General features: G+C 40.1%; 1 protein-coding gene across 1 annotated transcript in view; it reads right to left on the minus strand.

The window, feature by feature from the left end:
* Positions 1-2,459: 2,459 nt before the first annotated feature.
* CENPE (centromere protein E) overlaps positions 2,460-24,143 on the minus strand; it is a 66,537-nt gene continuing 44,853 nt past the window's right edge. The window contains exons 37-49 of the mRNA XM_075286000.1: positions 23,145-23,459; positions 22,366-22,458; positions 22,095-22,259; positions 21,432-21,647; positions 20,781-21,005; positions 19,918-20,127; positions 13,610-13,810; positions 12,892-13,095; positions 10,311-10,423; positions 9,033-9,130; positions 8,023-8,179; positions 5,633-6,132; positions 2,460-2,609 (exon numbers count right to left, since the gene is read on the minus strand). Coding sequence (XP_075142101.1) covers positions 2,509-2,609; positions 5,633-6,132; positions 8,023-8,179; positions 9,033-9,130; positions 10,311-10,423; positions 12,892-13,095; positions 13,610-13,810; positions 19,918-20,127; positions 20,781-21,005; positions 21,432-21,647; positions 22,095-22,259; positions 22,366-22,458; positions 23,145-23,459 — 2,598 coding nt within the window. The 3' untranslated portion in view covers positions 2,460-2,508. The remainder of the gene's footprint in view (positions 2,610-5,632; positions 6,133-8,022; positions 8,180-9,032; positions 9,131-10,310; positions 10,424-12,891; positions 13,096-13,609; positions 13,811-19,917; positions 20,128-20,780; positions 21,006-21,431; positions 21,648-22,094; positions 22,260-22,365; positions 22,459-23,144; positions 23,460-24,143) is intronic.

The following is a 24,143-nucleotide window of genomic DNA, read 5'->3' on the forward strand; positions in this document are numbered from 1 at the left end:
TGGTGGCAATAACTAAATCACACTTGCAGCCAGTTGAAATGGATTAAAGTTGACTCAACCTCTGTCCTGTGTCCTTGTGTGTACCACATTGAGTATGGAGAAAAGAAAGAAGACCAAAGAACTGTCTGAGGACTTGAGAAGCAAAATTGTGAGGAAGCATGAGCAATCTCAAGACTACAAGTCCATCTCCAAAGACCTGAATGTTGCTGTATCTACCGTGCGCAGTGTCATCAAGAAGTTTAAAGCCCATGGCACTATGGCTAACCTCCCTACATGGGGACAGAAAAGAAAAATTGACAAGAGATTTCAACGCAAGATTGTGTGGATGGTGGATAAAGAACCTCTACTAACATCCAAACAAGTTCAAGCTGCCCTGCAGTCCGAGGGTACAACAGTGTCAATCCGTACTATCAGTCGGCATCTGAATGAAAAGGGACTGTATGGTAGAATACCCAGGAAGACCCCGCTTCTTACCCAGAGACATAAAAAAGCCAGGCTGGAGTTTGCCAAAACTTACCTGAGAAAGCCAAAAATGTTTTGGAAGAATGTTCTCTGGTCAGATGAGACAAAAGTAGAGCTTTTTGGGAAAAGGCATTAACATAGAGTTTACAGGAAAAAAATAAGAGGCCTTCAAAGAAAAGAACAGTCCCTACAGTCAAACATGGCGGAGGTTCCCTGATGTTTTGGGGTTGCTTTGCTGCCTCTGACACTGGACTGCTTGACCGTGTGCATGGCATTATGAAGTCTGAAGACTACCAACAAATTTTGCAGCATAATGTAGGGCCCAGTGTGAGAAAGCTGGGTCTCCCTCAGAGGTCATGGGTCTTCCAGCAGGACAATGACCCAAAACACCCTTCAAAAAGCACTAGAAAATGGTTTGAGAGAAAGCACTGGAGACTTCTAAAGTGGCCAGCAATGAGTCCAGATCTGAATCCCATAGAACACCTGTGGAGAGATCTCTTGATGGACCTGGAGCAGTTTGCCAAAGAAGAATGGTCTAAAATTCCAGCAGACCATTGTAAGAAACTCATTGATGGTTACCAGAAGCGGTTGTTCGCAGTTATTTTATCTAAAAGTTGTGCTACCAAGTATTAGGCTGAGGGTGCCAATACTTTGTCCGGCCCATTTTTGGAGTTTTGTGTAAAATGATCAATGATTTGACTTTTTTTTTTCATTCTCTTTTGTGTTTTTTCATTGCAAGCAAAATAAATGAAGATATTAATACCAAAGAGTTTGTGCTTGCAATCATTTTCTGGAAGAAACTGAGTATTATCTGACAGAATTGCATGGGGTGCCAATACTTTTGCCCAACACTGTATATACTACTTTGTATACTTAACTTGTGGTACCTCTGATATATATGCGATAATTTTGGCTATAGGACGCATTTATTTTGCTACCGTACATCCGAGATTACATAGTTACTTTCAACTTCAGACATAGTGTATACTTTTTATAGTATTCCTCTTGAGATATTTTGCCTCCCCTTCTCTGTCTGATGGTATTCGTGATTTCTTCACTTTTGTATGTGTTATTTAACAATAAAGTTTTCTATTTTTGTATTTTGAGTATTCCTTTCTTTTTTCTTTTGTTTTCTTGTATTTCCAATTGTGGAGTTAGGAATACATATTGTACCTTGAACCATACAGAGGGAACTTAAGATGTACAAATCACGTATAACGTTCCTTTGTTTTGTGTGCCATCAGCTAGAATGTACATTATTCACAATGTGAAGGGTCTAAGGGCTAGTTCACATGGGGGCAATGAGGCAGATTTTGACAGTGGATTTCGCCTCAATATCTGCCTCTATACAATGCGGCTAGCAGAAAAAAGCGACATGACCTTTCTTCAGGCGAATTATGCCCGAGGAAAGCAATAGAAGTGAATGGGAATAGGCAAAAAAGGCGTCGCGTTTTTTTGCAAAACCGAAAACGTCCATTCACTTTTAGGGGAGGGGAAAACCAAAAAAAACGCCTCAAGGTCAAAAAATTAGGAAGCGTTTTTTTTCAGGACCAAAATAAGCCAGGCAGTTTTTATATGTGAACTAGCCCTAAAGACTGAACTACAGTGCCCTTAAATACACTTCCTTTTAAATAATACATGGATTTAACATAAATATTGCACTTTATTAAACAAATCCCACTATATATATCCCAATATTTAAGACCAATAACCCCCCCACAACAAAGCAATGATTAGCAATAAAACTATGTTTTTATGAGAGTTTCTAAAAATTATTATCTTTGTTGTACAAGACAGACCGTTCTTTTAGACAGTTTCACAAATCTGCTAAATTTAGATTTCTATGTATATCTGTTACAGTGCACAAAAATCCGGTTTAATCTCTATTTATAGGTGTAGCATAAGTATCAAATTAATGGAGGGGTCACTACACTGTCATGTGTGATAATGGATGATGGTACTGGATGGCGATGCTGAAGATAGCTTGGTTTCTGGTTTGCACAGACAAATATTTGCTTCCTTTTCTTGCCATTTAGTATGAAGAGGTTAAGATGTTTTACAATCATTTGGGGGTTCAGTTTTTCCAGCTCGATCCCACCAGTTATTGACATCACTTGTTTCAGTAGTTCCAGCATAGAAATCATTATCTAAAAGAAGAATAACACTTGTAAGTCCACAAATATTTTCAGGTTGACATAAAAGATAGACATACTATATATGTGCTATATAAATTCTCAGCCAGAAATCAGGCCACTGCTGCTATGCGGTTGTGTCTGGCATTGCAGCTGAAATGGGCCTAAAAGCCTAATGTTAGATGGCTGGGCTAACAAAGTATTTATGGCCTTGTTTAAAATATGTTCCACCTATAAAACCCAACTGATGACGTGTGAGTGTCAATTTATGCATTTATTTTCAAACTATAGGATATATCGGTAGTTTTAAAACTGAAGTATTTGTAAATTTCATATTATATTTGCTAATTTTTTTCACATAATTTAGCACTTTTACATAACACTTGGTGTGAAACTCAACTTCTCTAGAAATCTTTACGTGAACCCTTAAATATAGATTTACCAGGGTTTACAATTTAAATATATAGAAAACCATGAGTCACCCATATCAAATGAAATGCACTAAATATTTATTACTCTAGGTTCACAAATGGGCTTGGGTTTCGGCTCTTCGAGTCCGCTAAAAAACGGAAACCCAATCCGCTTAAAAAGTGGTTACCCAGAGATCCCATCCCATAGACTATACTCAGGCCCACTAGATTTCCACAGGAAAAATGGAGAAAAGTCGTGCTTGAAGGACTTCTCTCTGCATTTTTAATTTTTTCAAATTTTTTAATTCAAAATTATGCTGTATGAGCCCCACATATATACATATATCGTGCACGACCACCCAGCGTGCATGCAAAGGTATGATTTACATATATGTTTTTATAGTTTTATTTTAAAACATGAAGGGGGTTTAAAATAAGATTAACGGTGCCTGAATAGCCTTTTTAAAAGCTGTTCACACATATGTGGGGCTCATACAGCATAAATTTGCTGATAGAGCCCCTTTAAAGTGGAATGGGGAACAGAATCCCAGAGCAAAGATGCAAACCTAGTCTTATAAGAAAAGATGGATAAAACTGTAAACAGTTTACACACACACACACAAAATGTTTTTTGTTAGCATGGACCCGTGGCATAACCTGCTTCAAAAGTATTGTTTGCCGTAGTTGTGATAAAATTTAGTTTATTACCAGCTGTTCACCTGACCAACTGCAATACAGTGATAGATAAGGGTAGGGCCAGGCAATTACCAAACTTTAAAGTCAGCTCAGTTAAAGGATGTGAACCTGCTCACATTGATTATTTCCATTAATTTTTTCATCCATGTCACACTGACATTGGCTAAAAGATCTGTCACTATGTACATTGGCAGGATGGGGCATATGTAAAAAGGATTAATTAAGATACAATGTTCAATTAATTATGATTTAGCTCATAATTGCCCAGCCCTAGAAAATATGGACCAAAAGTAAGAAAACCCACTCCATCTGCGTGTTACACCACAACTGTGCAGAGTGTGATCAAGAGAAAACTCTCCTCGAGCACCATGCCATGGAAAGTGTTCATTTGAGTGATAAAGTTTTTCTTGCTTCCCTGCTGCTTCAAAACGGATATTATAAATAAAAAAATTGCAGAATCAAAACTGTTCCTCCGTCAGTATCCTTCACAGTAGAAGAGTGGATAGTAGCATATACGAGGGGTGATCCAAAATACTGTATTTCTCTGAAAATAAGACAGGGTCTCATATTTTGCAACAAAAGGGCTAGGGCTCATTTTCAGGGTAGGTCATATATTTTAGACACCAGATCTAATCACAATCATTTCTGATTTTTTCTGGAAGATTCTTGTAAGATGGTTAAGGTTAGTTACCCCAATGGATGATGCAGTGCCACAATTTTACTGGCTCACTCTCTCTAAACACTGTGTGGCAGTGGCACCATGTCTCTATCTCCACTATGGAGAAGGAGCTATAGTGGAGTGGAGTGGGAACGAGCGGAGGTGGCATCTGACGTCTGGTCACGTAGGTAGCTAAGAGGGAGGACTCTCGAGTGAATTTTGCCCCGTCACGGCAGGAGGTGGCAGGGCACTTTTCCAGGAGCTAAGGTATGCCTATTCTCTGTCTCTGTGACATAACCTAGCATTGGAGGTACTGACTGTGACTAGGGCTTATTTTCAAAGAAACAGAGTATGTGAGGTCTTGATATTGAAGAGTCCAAGATATCTGACAATCATTACCTGGTACTACACAAGACTTGCTATCTGCACAAGCAGAACTATCTGAAGGTAGAGTACATGGATCTGTCAATGATATAGTTAATACATTTTTAATATGTCATCCATAAACCCACAATCATATAGACAAGGTCATGCAGTCGTCCCTACCTGTAAACAATGAAGTGGGGGATTGGATCCTCGCCAAATACTGATAGTCTAACTTTCAAATTTCACAGATGCACTATGAATTGTAGGAATACATGGCAATAGTACACGCAATGAATACATATGTATGTGCAGAGATAAGCCAGGCTGAGTATACCTTACTTCACTGCATTTTCTTAGGGAGTATGAGGCAAATGCACATTTGTAAGATTTGATGCAGCTAGTAGTTATGTAGAGCGGGAAGGGAGAAGTCTTTTGGTCACATGGCCATGTCACAGGTCTGCACAATGCATTTTAATGGGGCTGAGCGAAGCATGACCAACAGATGTGATGTGAATTCCTGAGTAAAGGAAGAGGAGCCCGGTATAGTCTTGGATAACCTGAGCACTGCCCCATGACTGTTCCAGTAATAGTGAGGTATTTTATAGGATACTTTAAATCTCATGCAACAATGGAGCATCTTTATAAGCCTATTCTCTTCTAATCCTATGGTTGTAATAAAGGGACCTAAAAAACTCAAAACACACGACTTCCTTTAAACCAGGATTTTCTCTATGTCCTATTGCTTAATTTTTTTTGTTACTTGAACATATTAAATGGGGACTGGCCCTAGACAAAGTCTACCATGTCTGAAAACATCTGCACAAAAATCAGACAGTGAAGACGACATTACCCAGCAGCTTACTGTAAACCATAATCTAAAGACATCACAGACCGAGACGTTTAGTTACCTGGTAAAGTGCCAAGGGTGGAATTATCAAAAAACTTGCTTGGGCAGTAAGGTAAAGATTTCGACCTCACATCAAAGAATTTCTCCTTAGGAGAGTCTTTTTCTGGTAATCTTTGCTTTTTGCATGGTGAAACGGTTAAAGTGCTGAACAGGGATCCTTCTGTCTTCAGTGGAGAAACAGGGTGCTTTCTATAGAGACCTGTATTTCCTGGAGACATCGTAGGTATACTGTGTCTGTCTGTCTTATTTGGAGACATTGGTTGAGATTTGTGAATCTCCATCTTATTAGGAGACACAGCATGCTTTCTATACATCCCAGTTTTGCCTGGTGAAGCTATATGGCAGTGTGTCATCTCCGACTTGCTGGAGGAAACTGGTGTTGCTTTGTCAGCATTAATATGAGACATCACTTCATCTCTATGTAATGAACTAAGTAGGGTAGCAGGGGTCTCAGATCGAACTTTCAGCTTCTTAAGTTCATCTTCACAGGTTGATATGTTTCTGCAAAGGGAGAAAAAACATTTAAATTGCATTTACTATGAAAATTTAGCCATTTAGTCTTAGAAGAGTTTGCCTTGCAATGGAGTAATAGGGGCTCTAGAGTCCTGCTAACTGATTGTGGGGGTTATTAGACATTTGTCAGCCATCTTGTGGATATGTGATTAATAAAGGTTCAGACTCCCTAAGTTCACTGTGGGATGACACAAAATTTTCCTTGTACTTCCTACAGAATTTCCAACAAGTTGTGTGTCGTTATTAGGATATGTTCACACAGAGTTTATTGCAGGCTGAAAAAAAAAAATCAGTGTGAGGAATTTTTTTGCATGATGTGGTTTGTATCGTGGTTTTTTTTTTTTCTCCAACAGACTGTATGGACCTGGAAACTTCCCTTTAAAAGGGGTTGTCCCATCTCAAGGATCCTATCTACACTGGTAGCTTATGTAAATTGAAGCCTTTTTATAAATATATTGCTTTACAAATTCTGCTTTCTTCGCCTGCAATGTGACCTTATTCCTTCCATTGTTTACACAGCGTTGCTATAACCAAGGACCTGGGAGATAGGATAAGTGAGGTCACTTACTCAGTGCCAGCAGGACAATCCATTCAGCTAAATGAAGTTTGCTGAAGGGATTGTTATCTCTCTAAGTAAACATACAGATAATGCTGAGTGCATTCTGTACAAGAATGTGCATAATATCTGCTCTACTTAAGTGTTCTGTATCCTGTTCAGAAGGGGGGAGAGAGAGAAATATAGGAACTGAGAAGCTGCATGCAGCCTGGCTATGAAGACTGTGATGGGAGAACCCCTTTAAGGGCTCGTTTACACATAGTGTTTTTTTTAGGTGCGGCTAGCCGCGACGGGATGCCGATGCAGTGCATTCTGTCACGGCATCCTACTTCTGATTAGGCCTGAATGAATGGGCCTAAATAGGAGCATGCCTCGAGCCGTTGTGGCTGACTCAGCCACGGAATCCGTGGCAAGATAGGTCTTTTTTCTACTACTAGCTAGTAGAAACAAAAAAAAGCGAGTGGCTCCTATTGAAGTCAATGAGGCGGATTTTGAGGTGGATTCTGCGTCATAATCTGCCTGCAAAAAAACTCTGTGTGAACATAAAAAACGTTAGTGGTTTTCACAAAAAAAGCGTTAAAAACAGCGGCAAAAAAGTGTCACTTTTTTCTGCCTTCCATTAATGGCAATGGCAGAATTTCAAGGTGGAATTCGCCTGAAGATTGGTCATATCACTTTTTCCCCCCTCTGAATGAAAAAAAATTCGCTAGAGAAAAAAACAAAACATGCTACTGACATATAAAATATAACTTTTACTTCATTATTCGGATAAAAAAAAACAACAACACATCTTACATATTCCAAGGACAAAGGAAGAAGATACCAGAGCTGCTTACTCGTTTCAGAACATGTTGTTACGTGGGACATAGCAACATGCCCTGAAACGCGTAAGCAGCTTCTGTAAAGTGCAAACTCCTATAAAGTGCTGCAAAATATGTTGGTGCTAAACAGGAGAAATAAGATAAAAATTTCAGTTGCAATTTTCTTTAGCGCCCAATGTTCATGATCAATCCGTGCACGTTATTTTGTGCTTAGTATACGGTTTAGGCTCTGTTGTATCAGGTGAGCTCTTTCAGGCAGCGAGGTGCGATTCAGAGCTCCAGTCAGAGGTGGACAATGTCAGTGCTCAGATTCACACCCCTTGCATGCTCCTGCCTGACACTACTCACCTGGCAAAGCACAATTTTCTCTAACCTCTAGTTGGGGTTAGGAGTTTGTCATTTATACAGACACGCTATGCTATTACATTTAAAGCAAAAGCCCTACTCCTACAAGACTTGTCTACAATAGATTAGTAAAGCATGCACTATGAGCAGCCATACCTTGAAAGCTGATGGCATTTTTTCTTGTATTGTTCAATTTCTCTTTTTAATGCAGCATTTTCTGACTGAAGGATAAGCATAGCTGTACTCTGTACAATGCCACTTCCACCACCACATGTAAGTGGGTACTGCGAAGTACTGGAATTTTCAGAAGAAACTGGGGGAAAAAAACCAAAACCAAAAACATACATAAGGCTGGATTCACACCTGCTTAAAATTAGTGGAGAGTAAAGTCCTGTTTTGGGGGGAACTGTAGATCATGACTCTGTTGGGGGTCAAACAATCATTTCACAGGGGTCGCCTAAAACCATCAGAAAACACATATTTCCGATGGTCTTAGGAACTGAGACACTGATCCCATACCTCCCATCCGTCCTGGAATCAACTCATCTATGTCCGGAGAGGATGCAGATGAGTTGAATACAGTGGTGAAGCAGGAGTGGGGTGGGGCAAATGAGGCAACATTCAACCTGGGGGTAGCTGGATGAAGACATTAAGATGGGGACAACATTAAACCGGGGGAAACTGCACATTAATGTCCCTCTCTAGTTGCCACCATGGTTTAATGTCCCCCTCTAACTGCTCCCAGATTAAACTGGGGCAGCTGGAGGGTGAAATTTAAACTGTGAATTATAATTACAGCTGTAAATGTAAAATCAAAACCAAAACAATTTGCATCAATGAAAATACATCCTGCATACCACATATTTACATTACAATTCAAAACAGTAGCAAAATTACAGTTATGAAGTAGCAATGAAAATAACTTTATGGACGGGGGGCCACCACAACACGAGGAGCTGTATTAAAGGGTGACAGCAATAGTAAGGTTGAAAAACACAGGTCTATGGGGTTCCCAGTTTTCCGCTTTTTAAGCAGACAGGGTCTCCTTCCTTAAGGTCCCCATGTGGGTCCGAAGGACGGAATCTCAGATGCTAGTGTGAACCTAGTGCAAATAAAGGTACATTTCTCTGCCATCAGGCAATGCTCCCACCATCCTGTTCACGTACTTTTGGTATCGGTGTCTGTTTGTGTTCGCCTCAGCTGTTCTTTTAACTTTCGCAAATTTGCTTCTTTGTCTTCTATACGAGCTTTCAGGGAAGCAATTCTTAAGCAAAAAACAAAACAAAAAACAATTTTCATTTTTATTGAGCGTGACAGCGTAAAATGTCCCCATTTTAAGGGACTTCTAGATGACCTTTAACCTCCTGGGGCATATACAGTGTAATACACTGCTAGAAAGTTGACAGTGCGCTGAATTCAGCTCACTATGGGATTTCCCGTTCTGTGCCCCCGGTGAAGAGCTATTGGTACCGTAGCTCTTTACTGTTAGAAGGGCGTTTCAGTCTGGAACACTCCTCCTCACAGTAGCATCTATTGTGCTGTACAGTGCACGGTGTGTGTGTGTGTCCTTACCGCCCAGCCATGGCACTGGGCGGTGAGGAATGTCCCCTCAGTACTCATCTATCTATGAATGACTACTATCAGGAGTAGGGAAGGGATTGTCAGCACTGCATGTGCCCCAGGAGGTGAAAGGTGCCGATTTAAATGTACTGTCAGTCAATTGCCTATTGTTTGAATTAAGTATTTATTTTACACATTTAATGTGCAAGCGTTATTTCAATTTATAATGTTGGGGGAGGGGGGATTTAAATTCTTCTTACACATTTTAGTGCTTTCTGGATATTTTTCTTACCAAGATCACTGGGGATGTTTTGTAAGCAATACCAGTTCAGTGTGTAAATACCACAATTGGGGAGGACATATGACACTTTCACAGTAAGAATTTACTGGAGGTTCTAGATGCCATATTTTACACACTTGCAGTTCTCACAAGGCCCTTCGTCATCATGTGTTGAAGTCACATCAACTCCTCTTAACTGCTGCAGCCAATCATGTGACTGCTGAGGCCAGTGGTTGCATGAGACTACAGCCAAATAACATTGTTTAAGTCACAACTACAGCAGAGTAAACAAAACCTGGCCAGCTGAAAGACAACGGTGCTATAACCAGCTGGTGAGCATAGGTTTTAGGTTCCAGGCCATGAACCACCCGAGATGCACCAAAATTAAGATGCATACATCTCTTAATTTAGCAGCCGCACCAGAAAAATGTGCTAAAATGAAGACTGGCTCTCTAATAAGTCATCTCCAGACTATTTGACTATGATTCCCATCTCTAAATGCTGTTAAACCGTAGTTCCCATGTTCATAATTAAAAGTCATAAGAAGTGAGAAGAAAACAAGCTATTAAATAACCAACATGGCAAAAAGTGACAGTTTACTTACTGCTGGTCTGTAGTTTTTGACAACTTCATTCGGTCCATCTCAACCCTTACGACTTGACTTTTGAGACTGTCTATTTCATCTTTGTATGGTGCTGCACCTTTGGCAACCTTTTCCTTAACAGTCGAAGGAAAAACACAGAGTCAACACTTAAATGCTTTAACTTCTGCATTATCTGTCTAGAAAGGATTTGTTTAGTGTTCCTTTTAAAAGTTAAGGCTGGTGCTACACAGTGATGTGATTTGGCAGTGACTTCTATTCAGCAGCTGAAGATTTCCGTCTCATCTGACATTTGCACTAATGCAAGTGAATGGGGTTGCACTGCCACCCCTATGTTACCCTGACTACAACACTGGCAAAATGAAACCCCATTTACTTGCATAAGGGCAGGTATCATAAAGCCACAGCATAATCTTTCTGGTCACAGCAGAGGAGATACAGCCAAAGTCGTGTGCAAACAGGTTACTCACAGCAAGTTTAGGACTTTAAAAAAAACAAAAACACCACACAAACACAACACAGGAAGCCATTGGCTACAGAGGCCAGCACTGAAACAGTTAATGGGAACATAAGAGCTCATTCACACGTGGCAAGAGGGGGCGGATTTTGGTGCTGATTCCTTCTCAAAATCCGCCCCCTCACACTAGAGGTCTATGCAGACCGCTAGCTTTCGTTTTTCCGCTGGTGGTTTGTTCCTGCTAGCGGAGAAAAGAAGCGAGCTGCCCTTTCATCAGGTGGATTCTGTGGCTGATTCACCCTCCTGGCAGATTCCTCGTGGCAGCACCCTCCGGAATAGGCCCATTCATTTGGGCCTACTCCGGAGCGGGAAGCCGCGACAGTTGCATTTTGGTCCAATTCTGGCGCGGCTTCCCGCGGGGCCTAATCTGCATTGAGTGACATCCATAAACGTGTGCTATGTTAGTGAATTATTAGTGTGCAGGCTATTGTGGATGGGAAGGAAATTCCAAAAATACTTCCGAATGTTTTTCTGGCTTAACTAGAATTAAACATATCCTATATAATGAAGACTCGAAAAAGTAAAGGAATTCAAGCACACTTTTATATACTAGACAAGCATGTCTGTAGTCAATGGCAAGGGCACTACTTAGACTAATGTACTTAGGCAGAGGACACATGGGGCAAGTTTGCAGAGGGTTAGCCATGGTGGAATCAAAAGGCAGCTGTAGGTTTTGAAGATGCAGCATGAAAACTATCACTGCAAGTTTAGCCCTTTATTTAACTTTTTCACATTTACTTATTGCATTACTGAAGTTGAAGAGGTCAGTAGGAAAAGTCGGGATCAAACAGTACCTTGTAGGGCGGCTTCTACACTTTCCAAAAGACATCTTTCTGATTTTGCAGTGCAACTTCATTTTTATTTTTAAATTAAGACAACCATCTTTGGAAAGAATAGAAGCCACCCTCCGAGTTACTTTCCTTCAGATTTTCCTGCTGACAGACTCCCTTCAAAAGCCCAGGAATCACAGCTGAAGGCTATGGCAAAACAAATCCACTTCTGACCCCATGTGTTATTAGCTTCGGTGTAGGTTCACACTGCTTTTGACAAGGCATAAAAAATAAATAAAAAATCTTATTTATGTCAATGGCATTTGGAGAGTTCTTTTCTGCCTCAAAATAGGGCAGGGTGCTTTTTTTCCCCAACCAGAAAAAAAAAAAAAAAAAACCAGCACCGAAAATCAAACATCAATACAATGAAATCAATAGGATTTCAGGCATTTTGGAATAGCTTTCTTGCAGAGAAGATTTTGCAGCAAAAAAGCCTCGAAAACCACTGCAAAAGCATCAGTGTAAATCTACTTTTACATCAAGAAGTCATACTTAAAGGAGTTGGCCACTTTCAGACCAATATTGACAAACACATGTACAATAAAAAGATGTACAATTTCCCAATATACTTTCTGTATAAATTCCTCACGGTTTTCTAGATCTCTGCTTGCTGTCATTCATTCTGTTACTTCTAGTGGATAAAACTCTGACCATGGTCATGTGATTTACGGTCCACACAGGTGCACAGCTGATTACTAAGCAGATGTCTGATTATTGTGCTGTCACTGTAACGAGCGGCACCTGTGTCCTCATCACATGACCATGGACCGTAAATCACATGACCATGGTCAGACTTTTATCCACTAGAAGTAACAGAATGACTGACAGCAAGCAGAGATCTAGAAAACTGTGAGGAATTGATACAGAAAGTATATTGGAAAATTGTATATCTTTATATTGTACATTTGTTTGTCAATATTGGTCTGAAAGTGGCCAACCCCTTTAAGGGTAAGAATGACAACAACTGAGCTTTAGTTATATAGCCCAAGCTGAAATCGCCACATTTTAGCCAAGGATGACTTTGAAAGTAAGTGTGGCACATACAACAGATTGGTCATCAGTAGAATTAGCACTTTATCATATTCTACCATGATAAAAAGCAGCGCCTCCTTCAGATTACAACTAGTAATAATGCCAAACAAAGGCAAAGTTACACCCAACTAAACAGTTCATAAAAACGGTCAATATCTGTTTCCCCAAAATAGCAATGCAAGTTAATATGGAAGTGTAAACTTACCTGGAGAATCTGTATTTCCTTCAGTGCTGCCTGGAAATGTTTTTCCTTTTCCGTCATCTTAACCTGCAGCTCAGAAAGCTCAGACTCTGCAGTGCTGGAGCGCAGCTTGTCTTCCAGTAGTAATGTCTTTTGTTCTTTTTGTTTCACGTCTGCTTTGGCTACTTTCAGTTCATTTTCTAGACCTTGAATCCGGTGTTGCATTTTCTATAAAACCCCAATAAGAGTTTCTAGGGCATGCACAAACGTAACTATCTAAAATTACTGTATGCATCTTCTAGAGATTGTACAGACTACACGGTGAAACAAATCTGTTAGCGCTGCAAACCATGACTAGTGAGGGGAATAAAGAGTAGGAAGACAGCCAATAATGGCTGTAGTACCAATAGCCCACTACATTAGAGTGAGTATGAAAGAAGACACAAAAATTGCTTCTAGGGCACATCACATGAAGGGGAAGTCAGCCTGAGGGGACAACCACAGATTCGAAGTTTCTGTACCGCCATGAGTAGCATCGCACACTCACAGTACTTAATAGTGGCAGTAAAGGGAATGGCTTCAATTGTCCCATAGACTTGAATGGAACAGCCAATGTAGTGTTCACTATGGCTACTATTAAAAGTATGGTGCATGAGAACAGTGGGTCACATTGATACAGAAAAATAGCTGATTGGCAGGATAAACTGGATAACCCCTTTAACTCTAAATCACAATACAATACCTTTAATTCCATCTGGACATTTTTTAGAGTTTCACGTAATTGCGCATTTTCTTCTTCTAAGATGTTAGAATCACCAGATGGAGCAATTTGTGGCATCCTTTGCATCAATTCCTTATTTTTTTCTTTCTTCTCTTGCAACTGAGTTTCCAAATTGTTGAGATACCTCATTGTGTTTTGTCTAGTTTGAGACTGAACAATTACCTGTTAAAAGATACACCTTAGTGATTCAGAAGCCGAGCCTAACTGGAGCATTGGAACAGAAAACTCATTCCTCAGCATGAGAGTGGAAACTTATCTAGTTGCTATTGTAAAAATATTTTACTGATATGACATAAAAATTACAACCTATGGGGTCCGACTCCACATTCATTCAAAATGAATTGACAAACCGCAGAGCGATTATGCCATTTTGCATACCTACCACACTAGGGATTGTGTTATACTGTATGTAGGTGTCCTTTCTGGGACGCACACATTAGGCTGTGTTCCTATTTCCATTGTTCAAACAATGAAAATGCCATCAGTGACTGAGCTGACATTTCACAGGCACCAACTGCACCCAGTGAATATAATGTGGTCCATCCGGTATCAGTAATATTACTAGACAAAATGGCCAAGCATGCCATCTTATTTAGTCTTACATTAGTTCATGGAAAGAATAACAGACTCCTAGCAATACCTTCAATTCTGAAGCTACAGCCTGCAATTCTGCTGCAGTTTGTATTTCACACTATACATATTTAGTAAAAGGAAAATGTTTGTTTTGGTACCGTGTTAGCCAGTGGTTATAAAATATAAAAAACAAAAAAAACTTTGCAAGTCTTCAGTAGGTGATACCTTTTTTAATGGCTAACTCATAATGATGACAGAATATGACGTTTCGAAGCTTTCCTCTGAGCTTCTTCTTCAGATATAACTAAAAAACACTCTGTAGAGGCTGCATATTTATAAACAGCGACTGATTTATGAGTACAAGGCCATGACCCTATTCCAGACGTTGGACAATGGGATGAACATTTCACGTGGGTTTATGTCTTTTTATACACATCATTAAGACAGCCATTAAGATAAGAACTGGGGGATCTGGCAATTGATTGTTTGTTGTTATAAGTATATAGTAATAAGCCTCTTCCCCCCTCCCTCCTGTAATTCTAGCCCTGTGTCCAGTTATAAATATGCAGCCTCTACAGAGTGTTTTTTAGTTATATCTGAAGAAGAAGCTCAGAGGAAAGCTTCGAAACGTCATATTCTGTCATCATTATGAGTTAGCCATTAAAAAAGGTATCACCTACTGAAGACTTGCAAAGTTTTTTTTGTTTTTTTATATACATATTTATAAATGAGTTTAAGTGTTTTTGTGGCAATGGACTATTTTTTTTTGTTATATATAAAATATTGTAGTGCATAGCACTTGCACAATCACTATGATGGATATTGCTTATGATGCAGCAACTGCCTACCACTTAGTCAGCAACCAGCATTTAACCTTAACCCCTTAGAGACACAGCCCAAAAGTGACTTAAGGACCAGGCCTCTTTTTTCAAATCTGACATGTGTCAGTTTAAATGGCGATAACTTTGAGACGCTTTAACTTACACAAGTGATTCTGAGATTGTTTTTTCCGTAACACATTGTACTTCATGTCAGTAGTAAATTTTCGTCAATATGTTTTGTCTTTAATTATGAAAAAAATAGGAAATTTGGTGAAATTTTTGAAAAAAATGCAGTTTTCAAACTTTGAAATTGCAAGCCTTTCAAATAGAAAGTCATACTACCCGAATTTTTTCATAAATATAATTAACCATGTCTCTGATTTATGTAGCAATCAAATTTTAAGCACCCTTTCATTTTTTTCAGATATTATAAGGCTTACAAGTCAAGCAGTAATTTTCCAAATTTTCAAGAAAATTTCCAAAACACATTTTTCAAGGGACAAGTTCAGTTCTGAAGGGAACTTGAAAGGCCTCTCTAATAAAACCCCCCAAAAGTCACCCCATTCTAAAAACTGCACTCCTGAAAGAATCTAAAACAGCAGTTAGAAAGTTTCTTAACCCTTTCAGCATTTCACAACAATTAAAACAAAATGGAAGTCAAATTTACATTTTTCAATTTCTGTCACTAATATATTCATTTAGCCCTAGAATTTACACATTTACTAAGGTTTAAAGGAGAAACTGCACCCCACAATTTGTTACACAATTTCTCCTGAACACGACAATACCCCATATGTGCTGGTACCCTAATGTACGGGCACACGGTCGCTCTCAGAACGGATGGAGCGCTAATTGGATTTTGTAGGCCAGATTTTACTAGAATACTTTTCAGGCACCATGTCCCTTTTGCAGAGCCCCCAATGTGTCAAAACAGTGGAAACCCCCAAAATGTCACCCCATTTTGGAAACTATACCCCTCAAGGAATTTACCAAGGGGTTTAGTGAGCCCTTTGACCCTACAGGAGTGTAACAGAATTGGCCCAACAAAAGGAAAAGTGACATTTTTTGCTATAAAATGTAGCTTTAACCCCAAATTATGCATTTCCACAACGGGTTAAAAAAGAAAATGCACCCCACAAATTGTCAAGCACTTTGCCCCAACTACAGAAATGCCCCACATGTGGATGTAAAGTGATGTATGGGCACACTGTAAAGTCCAGAGCTGAAGGATCGCTATTGGGATTTTGGAGGGCAAATTTAGCTGAAATCTGTTTCAGGCACCATGTTGCATTTGGAGAGCCCCTGAAGTGCTAGAACAGTGGAAACCCCCCCCCAAAACGACCCCATTTTGAAAACTAGACCCCTCAAGGAATTTATCAAGGGGTTTAGTGAGCACTTGGACCCTACAGGTGTTTCACAGATTTTTTTACCATTGAGATGTGAAAATGAAAAATTACTTTTTTTCCAATAAATCGTCCATTTAGCGCCATATTTTTAATTTTTGCAAGTACTTAGAGAATTAAGAGCCCCCCACAATTTCCCCTGAACACGGCAATACCCCATATGGGATCATAATCTGCTGTATGGGTACATGTTGGGGCTCAGAATGGAAAGAGCGCTATTTGGATTTTGGAGGGCATATATTGCTGGAATAGTTTTGAGGTGCCATGTCGCATTTGCTGAGCCCCTAAAGTATCAATACAATAGAAACCCCTCAAAAGTGACCCCATTTTAGAAACTACACCCATCAAGGAATGTATCAAGTGGTATTATGATTTTGAGACTAAAAATGCTTCCCAAAATTTGAAATTTTTAAAGAAATATGCCATTTTGGTATCCAATGCATTGCACCCACTTTGTATTGTCAGAGACCTGCACTCCTAAAACTATTAAGTGGGCGATCCCGAGGGACAAAAAAAATTATATATGTGGGTATAAACTGCTGCTTGGGCGCACAGCAGGGCTCAGAAGGGAAGGAGCACTGCGCTTTATAGCTTTTGGGGTACAGATTTAGAGGGACTTTCTGGGTGCCATGATGTTTTTGCAGAGCCCTGGAGGTGCCAGTAAACTGGAATTCTCCAAAAAGTGACCCCATTTTGTAGGGGAAATTTTAGAGTCTCTGCAAAAGTGCCATGGCATCCAAAAACCAAACCGTCTAAGTCTGTGCTCCAAAAACCAAATAACCTTCTTCCCTTCTGTGTCTGGCTGGGCCCTAATATCAGTTTATACCCACATATGACATTACATACGTTATCCGGGGTACACCAGTGTCATATATGTGCCCTAATATCAGTTTATACTCACATATGACATTACCCCGGTTACACCAGTGTCATACATGTGTCATACATGTGGCATAAACTGCAGTTTGGGCACACAGCAGGGGGCAGAAGGGAAGGAGCGCGATGCGGCTTTTGGAGTACAGATTCAGATGTTTGGTATCTAGACGCCATGTCATGTTTGTAGAGCCTGTAAGGTACCAGAAAAGTGGATTCCCCAAAGGAGTGAGCGCAGTTTGAAAACTGCACCCCTAAAAGAATTTATCAGGGGGTGTAGTGAGTATTAGTATCCCGGACGTGACTGCACAGCGGATGGCGAAGAGGGAATGTATAAGCGGTGCGGAGGACATTGCAGACACTAAATTCCCTACTGTACCCCCAGTAGATCCTATGATTGGGGAAGTCACACTGGGGTCACTTCTGGTATATTTTCCCTCGTAAGCTCTAAATCCGGGGTGTCCCCTGATATTCGCTCGCACAGCTTATACATTCCCTGCCTGCCGCACCCAGTTGTGTTCTAATGATTTGGCGATTTTGCGGGTTTTTGTCTTCACATTGGTAGAGGCTATATTTTCTTTATTTTTCTGCTGATGTGGCCATATAAGGGCTTGTTGTTTGCGGGATACGATGTATTTTGTAATGACACAATCTTGGGGTGCCTAAAACTTACTGATTACATTTTATTAACTCTTTTTTTGCTGGATTTAAAAGAGAAAAAAATCAATTCTGGTATTGAGTTTTACCTTTTACATTTTTCGGCATGCAGCGTACAGTATAAGTAACATGTGACCTTTATTCTGCGGGTCGGTACGGTTACGGCGATACCTCATTTATGTTATTTTTTTATGCAATACTAAGTCTGCAGAACAAAAACAGATTTGGGGACATAAATCAGTGATTTTTGCATCGCCATCTTCTGAGAGGCGTAACATTTTTATTTTTCGCTTGACAGTGTTGGTTGAGGGCTAATTTTTTGCGGGACAACCTGTGCATTTTATTGGTACTAATTTGGGGTGCATATGACTTTTTGATCACTTTTTATAGCACATTTTGTAAGGTGAGATGGCGAAAAAATCACTACTTCCGGCGGGTTTTTTCCGTTATTTTTTACCGCCGTTCACTGTGTACATTAAATATTGTTTCAGTTTTGTTGTACAGGTTGTTACGGACGCGATAATACCAAATATGTATTGTTTTTATTAATTTTTTGTGTTTTTTTTTTTACATAATTCATTTTTTATAGAAAAAAGGGATTTTTGGGACTTTATAACTTTATTAATTGTTTTCAAATACTTTATTTTTTTTTTTACACTTTTTTTTTACTTGTTCTTGTGTCCCTATGGGACACATGGATCAGTGATTGCATGTATGCATGCAATCACTGATTCTCTACTGTAGACTGAGACACAGGCTGCAGTGACAGCCTGCACGTGTCTCACTCGAGAAACAGGAAGTGAGCTGTGCGGACGGCACAGACTCACTTCCAGAAGACGCCGGGAGCATCACCAGGTAAGTGAGTGCTCAGGGCTGTCTGGGGTCACTAACCAGACCCCAGACTACGTATTACAGATACCGGCACCCCCCGATCTCGCCGCGGGGGGTGCCGGCGGGGGGGGGGGAGAGATCGCGGCACCCTTTGTTTGCGGTGGTCATGTTTGACCATCGCAATCAAAGGGTTAAAACCTCCGATCGGTAAAAGTACCGACCGGAGGTTATGGAAAAGGGTGATAGCTGTCAGTAACAGCTCACTAGCTGAGCGGGCGGAATCACCATGACGTACAATTACTTCATGGTGCGCGAAGTACCTCGCGTCCATGACGTAATAGTACGTCAAAGGTCGCTAAGGGGTTAAGAGAGAGACTCTACCGAGAATGGCGGCTGGGCATCTGTATCCTTGGTAACAGGGGTCTCCGCTATTAGATCTAGTCAAATACATACTGTAAGCCGATGGCTGGTCAGGTAATCGAGGGGGTGTACATCTCACCCAGCCTACTCAGGTGGGTGAGATGAGAAAACTCCAGAAAGAACATTTCTCAGCAGATAACTATTGCCTGCTGAGGGTTATTTCAGAGTTCCAGTTACTGGGCTGGATTTTTAGGAATGGCAGGTAGGTTGGTAGTGGGCCTGTCATTCCACCTCCCTCCAGTCCACACTTTGGGGATGTTCCAGCAGCGACTCAGCTGCAGAGAGTCTGCTCATCAAGGAGGCTTAAGAGGCCAGCTCCAGCAGCGGACTGGGGGGCAGAGCTTGGCTGGAGAGCAAACAGAGAGGTCATATTTTTGGAGCTGTGTCCTGAATGATTCTACTGGCTTTTGATTTCTGTGATTCTAGGTGAGGTAACCTATTCTATGTTTAGTTAGAGCCTAGCCGGGCAGGTATTTAGTTTTGTATTGTTTCCTTTGTTGCTGCAGGTTTTGTGGGAAAAGAAACTCTTCTTTGGACTAAAGAAACTGGACTTTTGTGTCTATGCCACCACACCTAGCAACCCCAGACCCTGACAATACAAATTTCATACAAGCTTCTTAACAATTGCTTATTAGCTAATTAAGACTTATGGAAGCTAACCCTCCTCCTGCGACAAAGCAAGAAAATTTACCTTCAGTTTCTTTGTTAGTTGTTGGATTACTGCAGCAATCCGTCTGTTCTCCTGATGCACTCCATCATTAAGCTTTTTGGCATCAAAGGGCAAGCCTTTAAGTTCTTCTAGCCACCCAACAAATTCTTTCTTGCAATTAATTTCTCCTTTAACGTCAGTTTCCACACTATTTAGAACATCTTGGACCTCAATAAAGGCATCTTTAACTTGCTACATGTAAACATAAACAATTAATACAATTTTAAAAGAGAACCTTTTACCAGCTCTTTGCATCACTTAATCGGTACAGCTCCAGTAGGAATTTTTTGTCTAGCCCCCAGGGTACCCAATCAGTACAGTTAATTTAATGTCAGATATGCCATTTAGGGTGGGTTCACACCTGCGCCCAGTCTCTGCTTTAGCCAATCCGGCGGTTTTCTGGGTGCCGGTGTGAACCTGTCCTTAGGCTCTATACTATTAAGTATACAGGAGTCAGGCAAGGGATGAGATTCTGAGCTATTCTGTCCACTCTATGTTATAACTGTAATTCTCCTGTATAACACCACCCACCTGACAGGAAAGAGCCTAAATAGCAGATTAGAAACCAAAACTAATTGCACTGAATGCTCTGGAACGGCGGGAGATTGAGAAAAAAATTCCCTAACTGCACTGGAATCAGCGGAGATTGTAGAGGTAGTAAAAAAAAAGAAAAAAGTCCTCTTTAAATTGTAAACAAAGGCTGGGTTCACACACTACTGATACACTATGGCCAATGTGAATCTACAGTGCAGCTTAAATAGCTCCATCACACAAAAAAGCTTAGTGCATCCGCAATGTGTGAAATGCCCGATTTTGTAGTAAAGTGTTTCAGATGGCATACATACCTTTATCACCTCCAATTTTTTATTTAGGAGATGATCCACAAACTCTAGTTCAAAGAATTTAAGTTCCTCTGCTGCAGCCTCAGACCACTTTGTGCCATGTTTTTCAAGAGACTGAACCTGAAGTATCAGCTCCTCGTTTCTCTTATGCACTTCACATAATTCACTCTCAAAGACCTCAACCATACTGTAATGTTCTTCTTTGACTGCTGTAGACCGATACATAATCTACAGAAAAAAAACCAAACCACAACAAAAGAATAGTTTTAGAAATTTTAGACATGTGTAAAACATTGAAGGCGTGTGATTAGTTATTTGAGAGTATATTTCAATGCATTGCCTGCCACGTGTCAGGAATCTACTTTTTGAACCGTTAAAGCGTAGATTCCCCAAGGAGCATTACCTCATAAAATTCCCACCAGCTGGAGGATTTTTTTAATTTATTTTTTTTAAAAAAATAGCTATTTGTTTCAGCGTTACTAATATAATAAATTCTTAATTGTATTATGAACTAATCTAGTCTTGGGCAGAATGTCAATTTCTCTAATCATTCCAATGTCGCCATGTGAATCTCATAGGAACAGAGATTCCTGTGTCACTTGGAGAGTCTTATTGCTGGACACATGACAAGTGAAAACCAGAAGGGAGTTGTACCTTTAACTTATTGAGCAGAGTCTGCATTTGAGAATTGAGCTTAATATGTTCTGTTTGCAGATCTCCGAATGCCCTGGAGTGTGTTGAGGAAAGAGATTCTTTTATAGCACTCATTGATCGTTTCTGAGCTTCAGATTCACTTTCAAGATCGGTGAAGAGGTTGCTCAGGATACCGTGATGATTTGTATACACCGTGGAAATGTTCACCATAAGATCCTAAAAGGGAAAAGGGGGGGAGGGGTAAGAATTTCATGCAAATAAAAGAGGAGAGCGAATTTTACACATCTCTGGCTCAGGTTGTGGCTGTTCTGAAATTTGGGTTTTTGAGCTGGTTCTGATCCTGAGTCACCAGCACCCAACACTCTCCTTTCCATGTTATTAGGTACATTTTGAGAACTGACAAACGTGCTCATTTTAAGAGCAAAAACTTCCCAATTCATTCACTGCCAGTGCTCATAAGAGGGCATACTTTGCCATTACAAGTCTGCCAGCCTCCACTATGTATATAACAGCATGAACAGGCGCAGCTGGAACCAGCACACAAACCCAAAGTTTAAAACTGCTACCAAACAGATTAGAATTCAGTCCTAAAATAATCCCTTTAATTGCCAGATTTCATTTCGCTACCTAACAGTCATTCTGGTCTTAGCTGGAAGTCATTACCTTAAATTCTTGATTCTTTTTTCCTAGAACTTCAGTACGTTCGGCAAGTTCATCCTCTTCTTCGGCAGATTCACTCTGTATTAAACGTAAAACTGTAATTTCTTTCTCCAGGAGATCCACCTTTTCATATAGCTCACTGTTCTTAATCTTCTCATTTATTACAAGCTACAAAAAACAAAAACGTAACATTAAGATTTAGCGCAAGCAAGCAATTCAATAATATATTGCAGTCCATCTTTCCCCATTCAGTTTGTAATAAAAACAGACTCACCTGACGCATCTGTGCATTGCACTCTTCATTCTCCTTTGTCATAATCTGAAGTTTTGTCTGACAAGTGATCAATTCATCTTGTATTTGTGCAACCTAGAAAAATAATGACATTAAATACTTATGCTGATCTTGTGTTAATACAGTTCCAGTGAGGAAAGTTGTCAGCAGTGAACTTCAACAAACAACTGATGCTGCCCATCAGTCTAGAAAGGGTTATAAGCCCATTTCCAAACCATCTGAGGTCCATCATCTAAAACTCTAAATGCCGCAGTAATGTTAAGTTTTCATGGTCAACTCAAGGACTGCAAGGTCTTTTTCTAATTCAGTATGACAAATTTCTCTGTAAACTAAAATGTTGCCATGTGGTAGAGCTGATGCACTAAACTGCAACAGGCTACTCCCTCACCCTCCCACTATGTCAGCTAACATATAGGACAATAAGTTTAGTCTAGTCTAGTTTTCAGACCATGAGTTAAATCGACTGATCAGAGACATCTCACTGCCACCCAGTCTCTGCTATACGAAATAACAGAGACCCCAAAGCTATGGCACCTGCTCTACTCGCAGCTACTGATTCCTGTGCCATATTTAAAACCCTGAATCTGCCATACAATTATGGTGGATGTAGGGAAAATCTAATTCATTTAACTCACATAGCTCTACGGTATGCTTTGTCTTGCTCATGACTGTACCCAAGCAATAACTAGTTTGCCGATGTGACCCATAAACTTCATTTTTGTTAAATGTGCGGTAGTAACACGTAATTATGAAATACTTACTGCTTTCTCTTGATCTTGCAAGGTGGCATATATATTCTCCTTTTCAGTTCGTGCTCTCTGGAGCAGCTGCTGGAACTGCTCCTGTTCCTGATGAAGAGATGCCACCTCCATTTCATATTGCTGCAACTGATTCTTTAGGGCAACGTTATCAGCCTCTAGTTGTTTAATGGAAGCGTCGCGGAGATTCATTTTCTCTTGTAGTTGCTGGAGCTCCAACTCCAGTTCATCTAACTGACTAGTCTTCCTAGTTTGCTGAGCGGTTAGGGCGTTGTGCTCATGTTGTATCTGCTGTATTTCATCTGTTAGTTTCTTAATCTGAGTTCAAATAAGAAAAATAGTTCAGCTTACAAGAAAGTTACAGTACATTTTGGCAAATGTTTCAAAGGATTCCAGACTAAAGGCCCACAAAATGTAACACCACTCAGCCATTTCTTGGAGTCTTCAGTAGTTTGATATTATTTTTGTTAGCCATTAAAAAGGTAACATATTGCGAGCTTTCGGAACTGCTATAAGGTTCCTTCATCAGGCTGGTATCTTATAGCAGTTCCGAAAGCTCGCAATATGTCATTTTTTTGTTACCCATTAAAAAAAGTATCAAACTACCAAGGACTCTCAATCTTTACATTTCATATCCACTGGCTAATAAGGTGCAAAGATAAAGTTTCCTTATACAAATTGGATCTTAGCTTCAGTGACCCACCACTGATAAAAAAAAAAAAAAGAAAAAAAAAAGAAGAATGTTGTGATGACACTGGCAAGTGTTGCAGCTTGCTTAGATCATTGCTAGGGAGAACCAATTATAATATAGAAGCCAACTATTGTAAAACCCCATCCTTCTACAGCATTATAGAAATAGATCTAGACTCACGTTTCACTCATTATAAAAGATGCTACATGCGCAAGGTGCTTTTATTGAACATGCAAAAGAGGCAGCAAGGACACGCTGCTGTGGCAATGGTGAGTTCAAGTAAAGTATAATGTACACATACTTACAAGGTA

Source organism: Leptodactylus fuscus, chromosome 1, assembly GCF_031893055.1.
Source record: "Leptodactylus fuscus isolate aLepFus1 chromosome 1, aLepFus1.hap2, whole genome shotgun sequence".
Lineage (NCBI taxonomy): Eukaryota > Metazoa > Chordata > Amphibia > Anura > Leptodactylidae > Leptodactylus > Leptodactylus fuscus.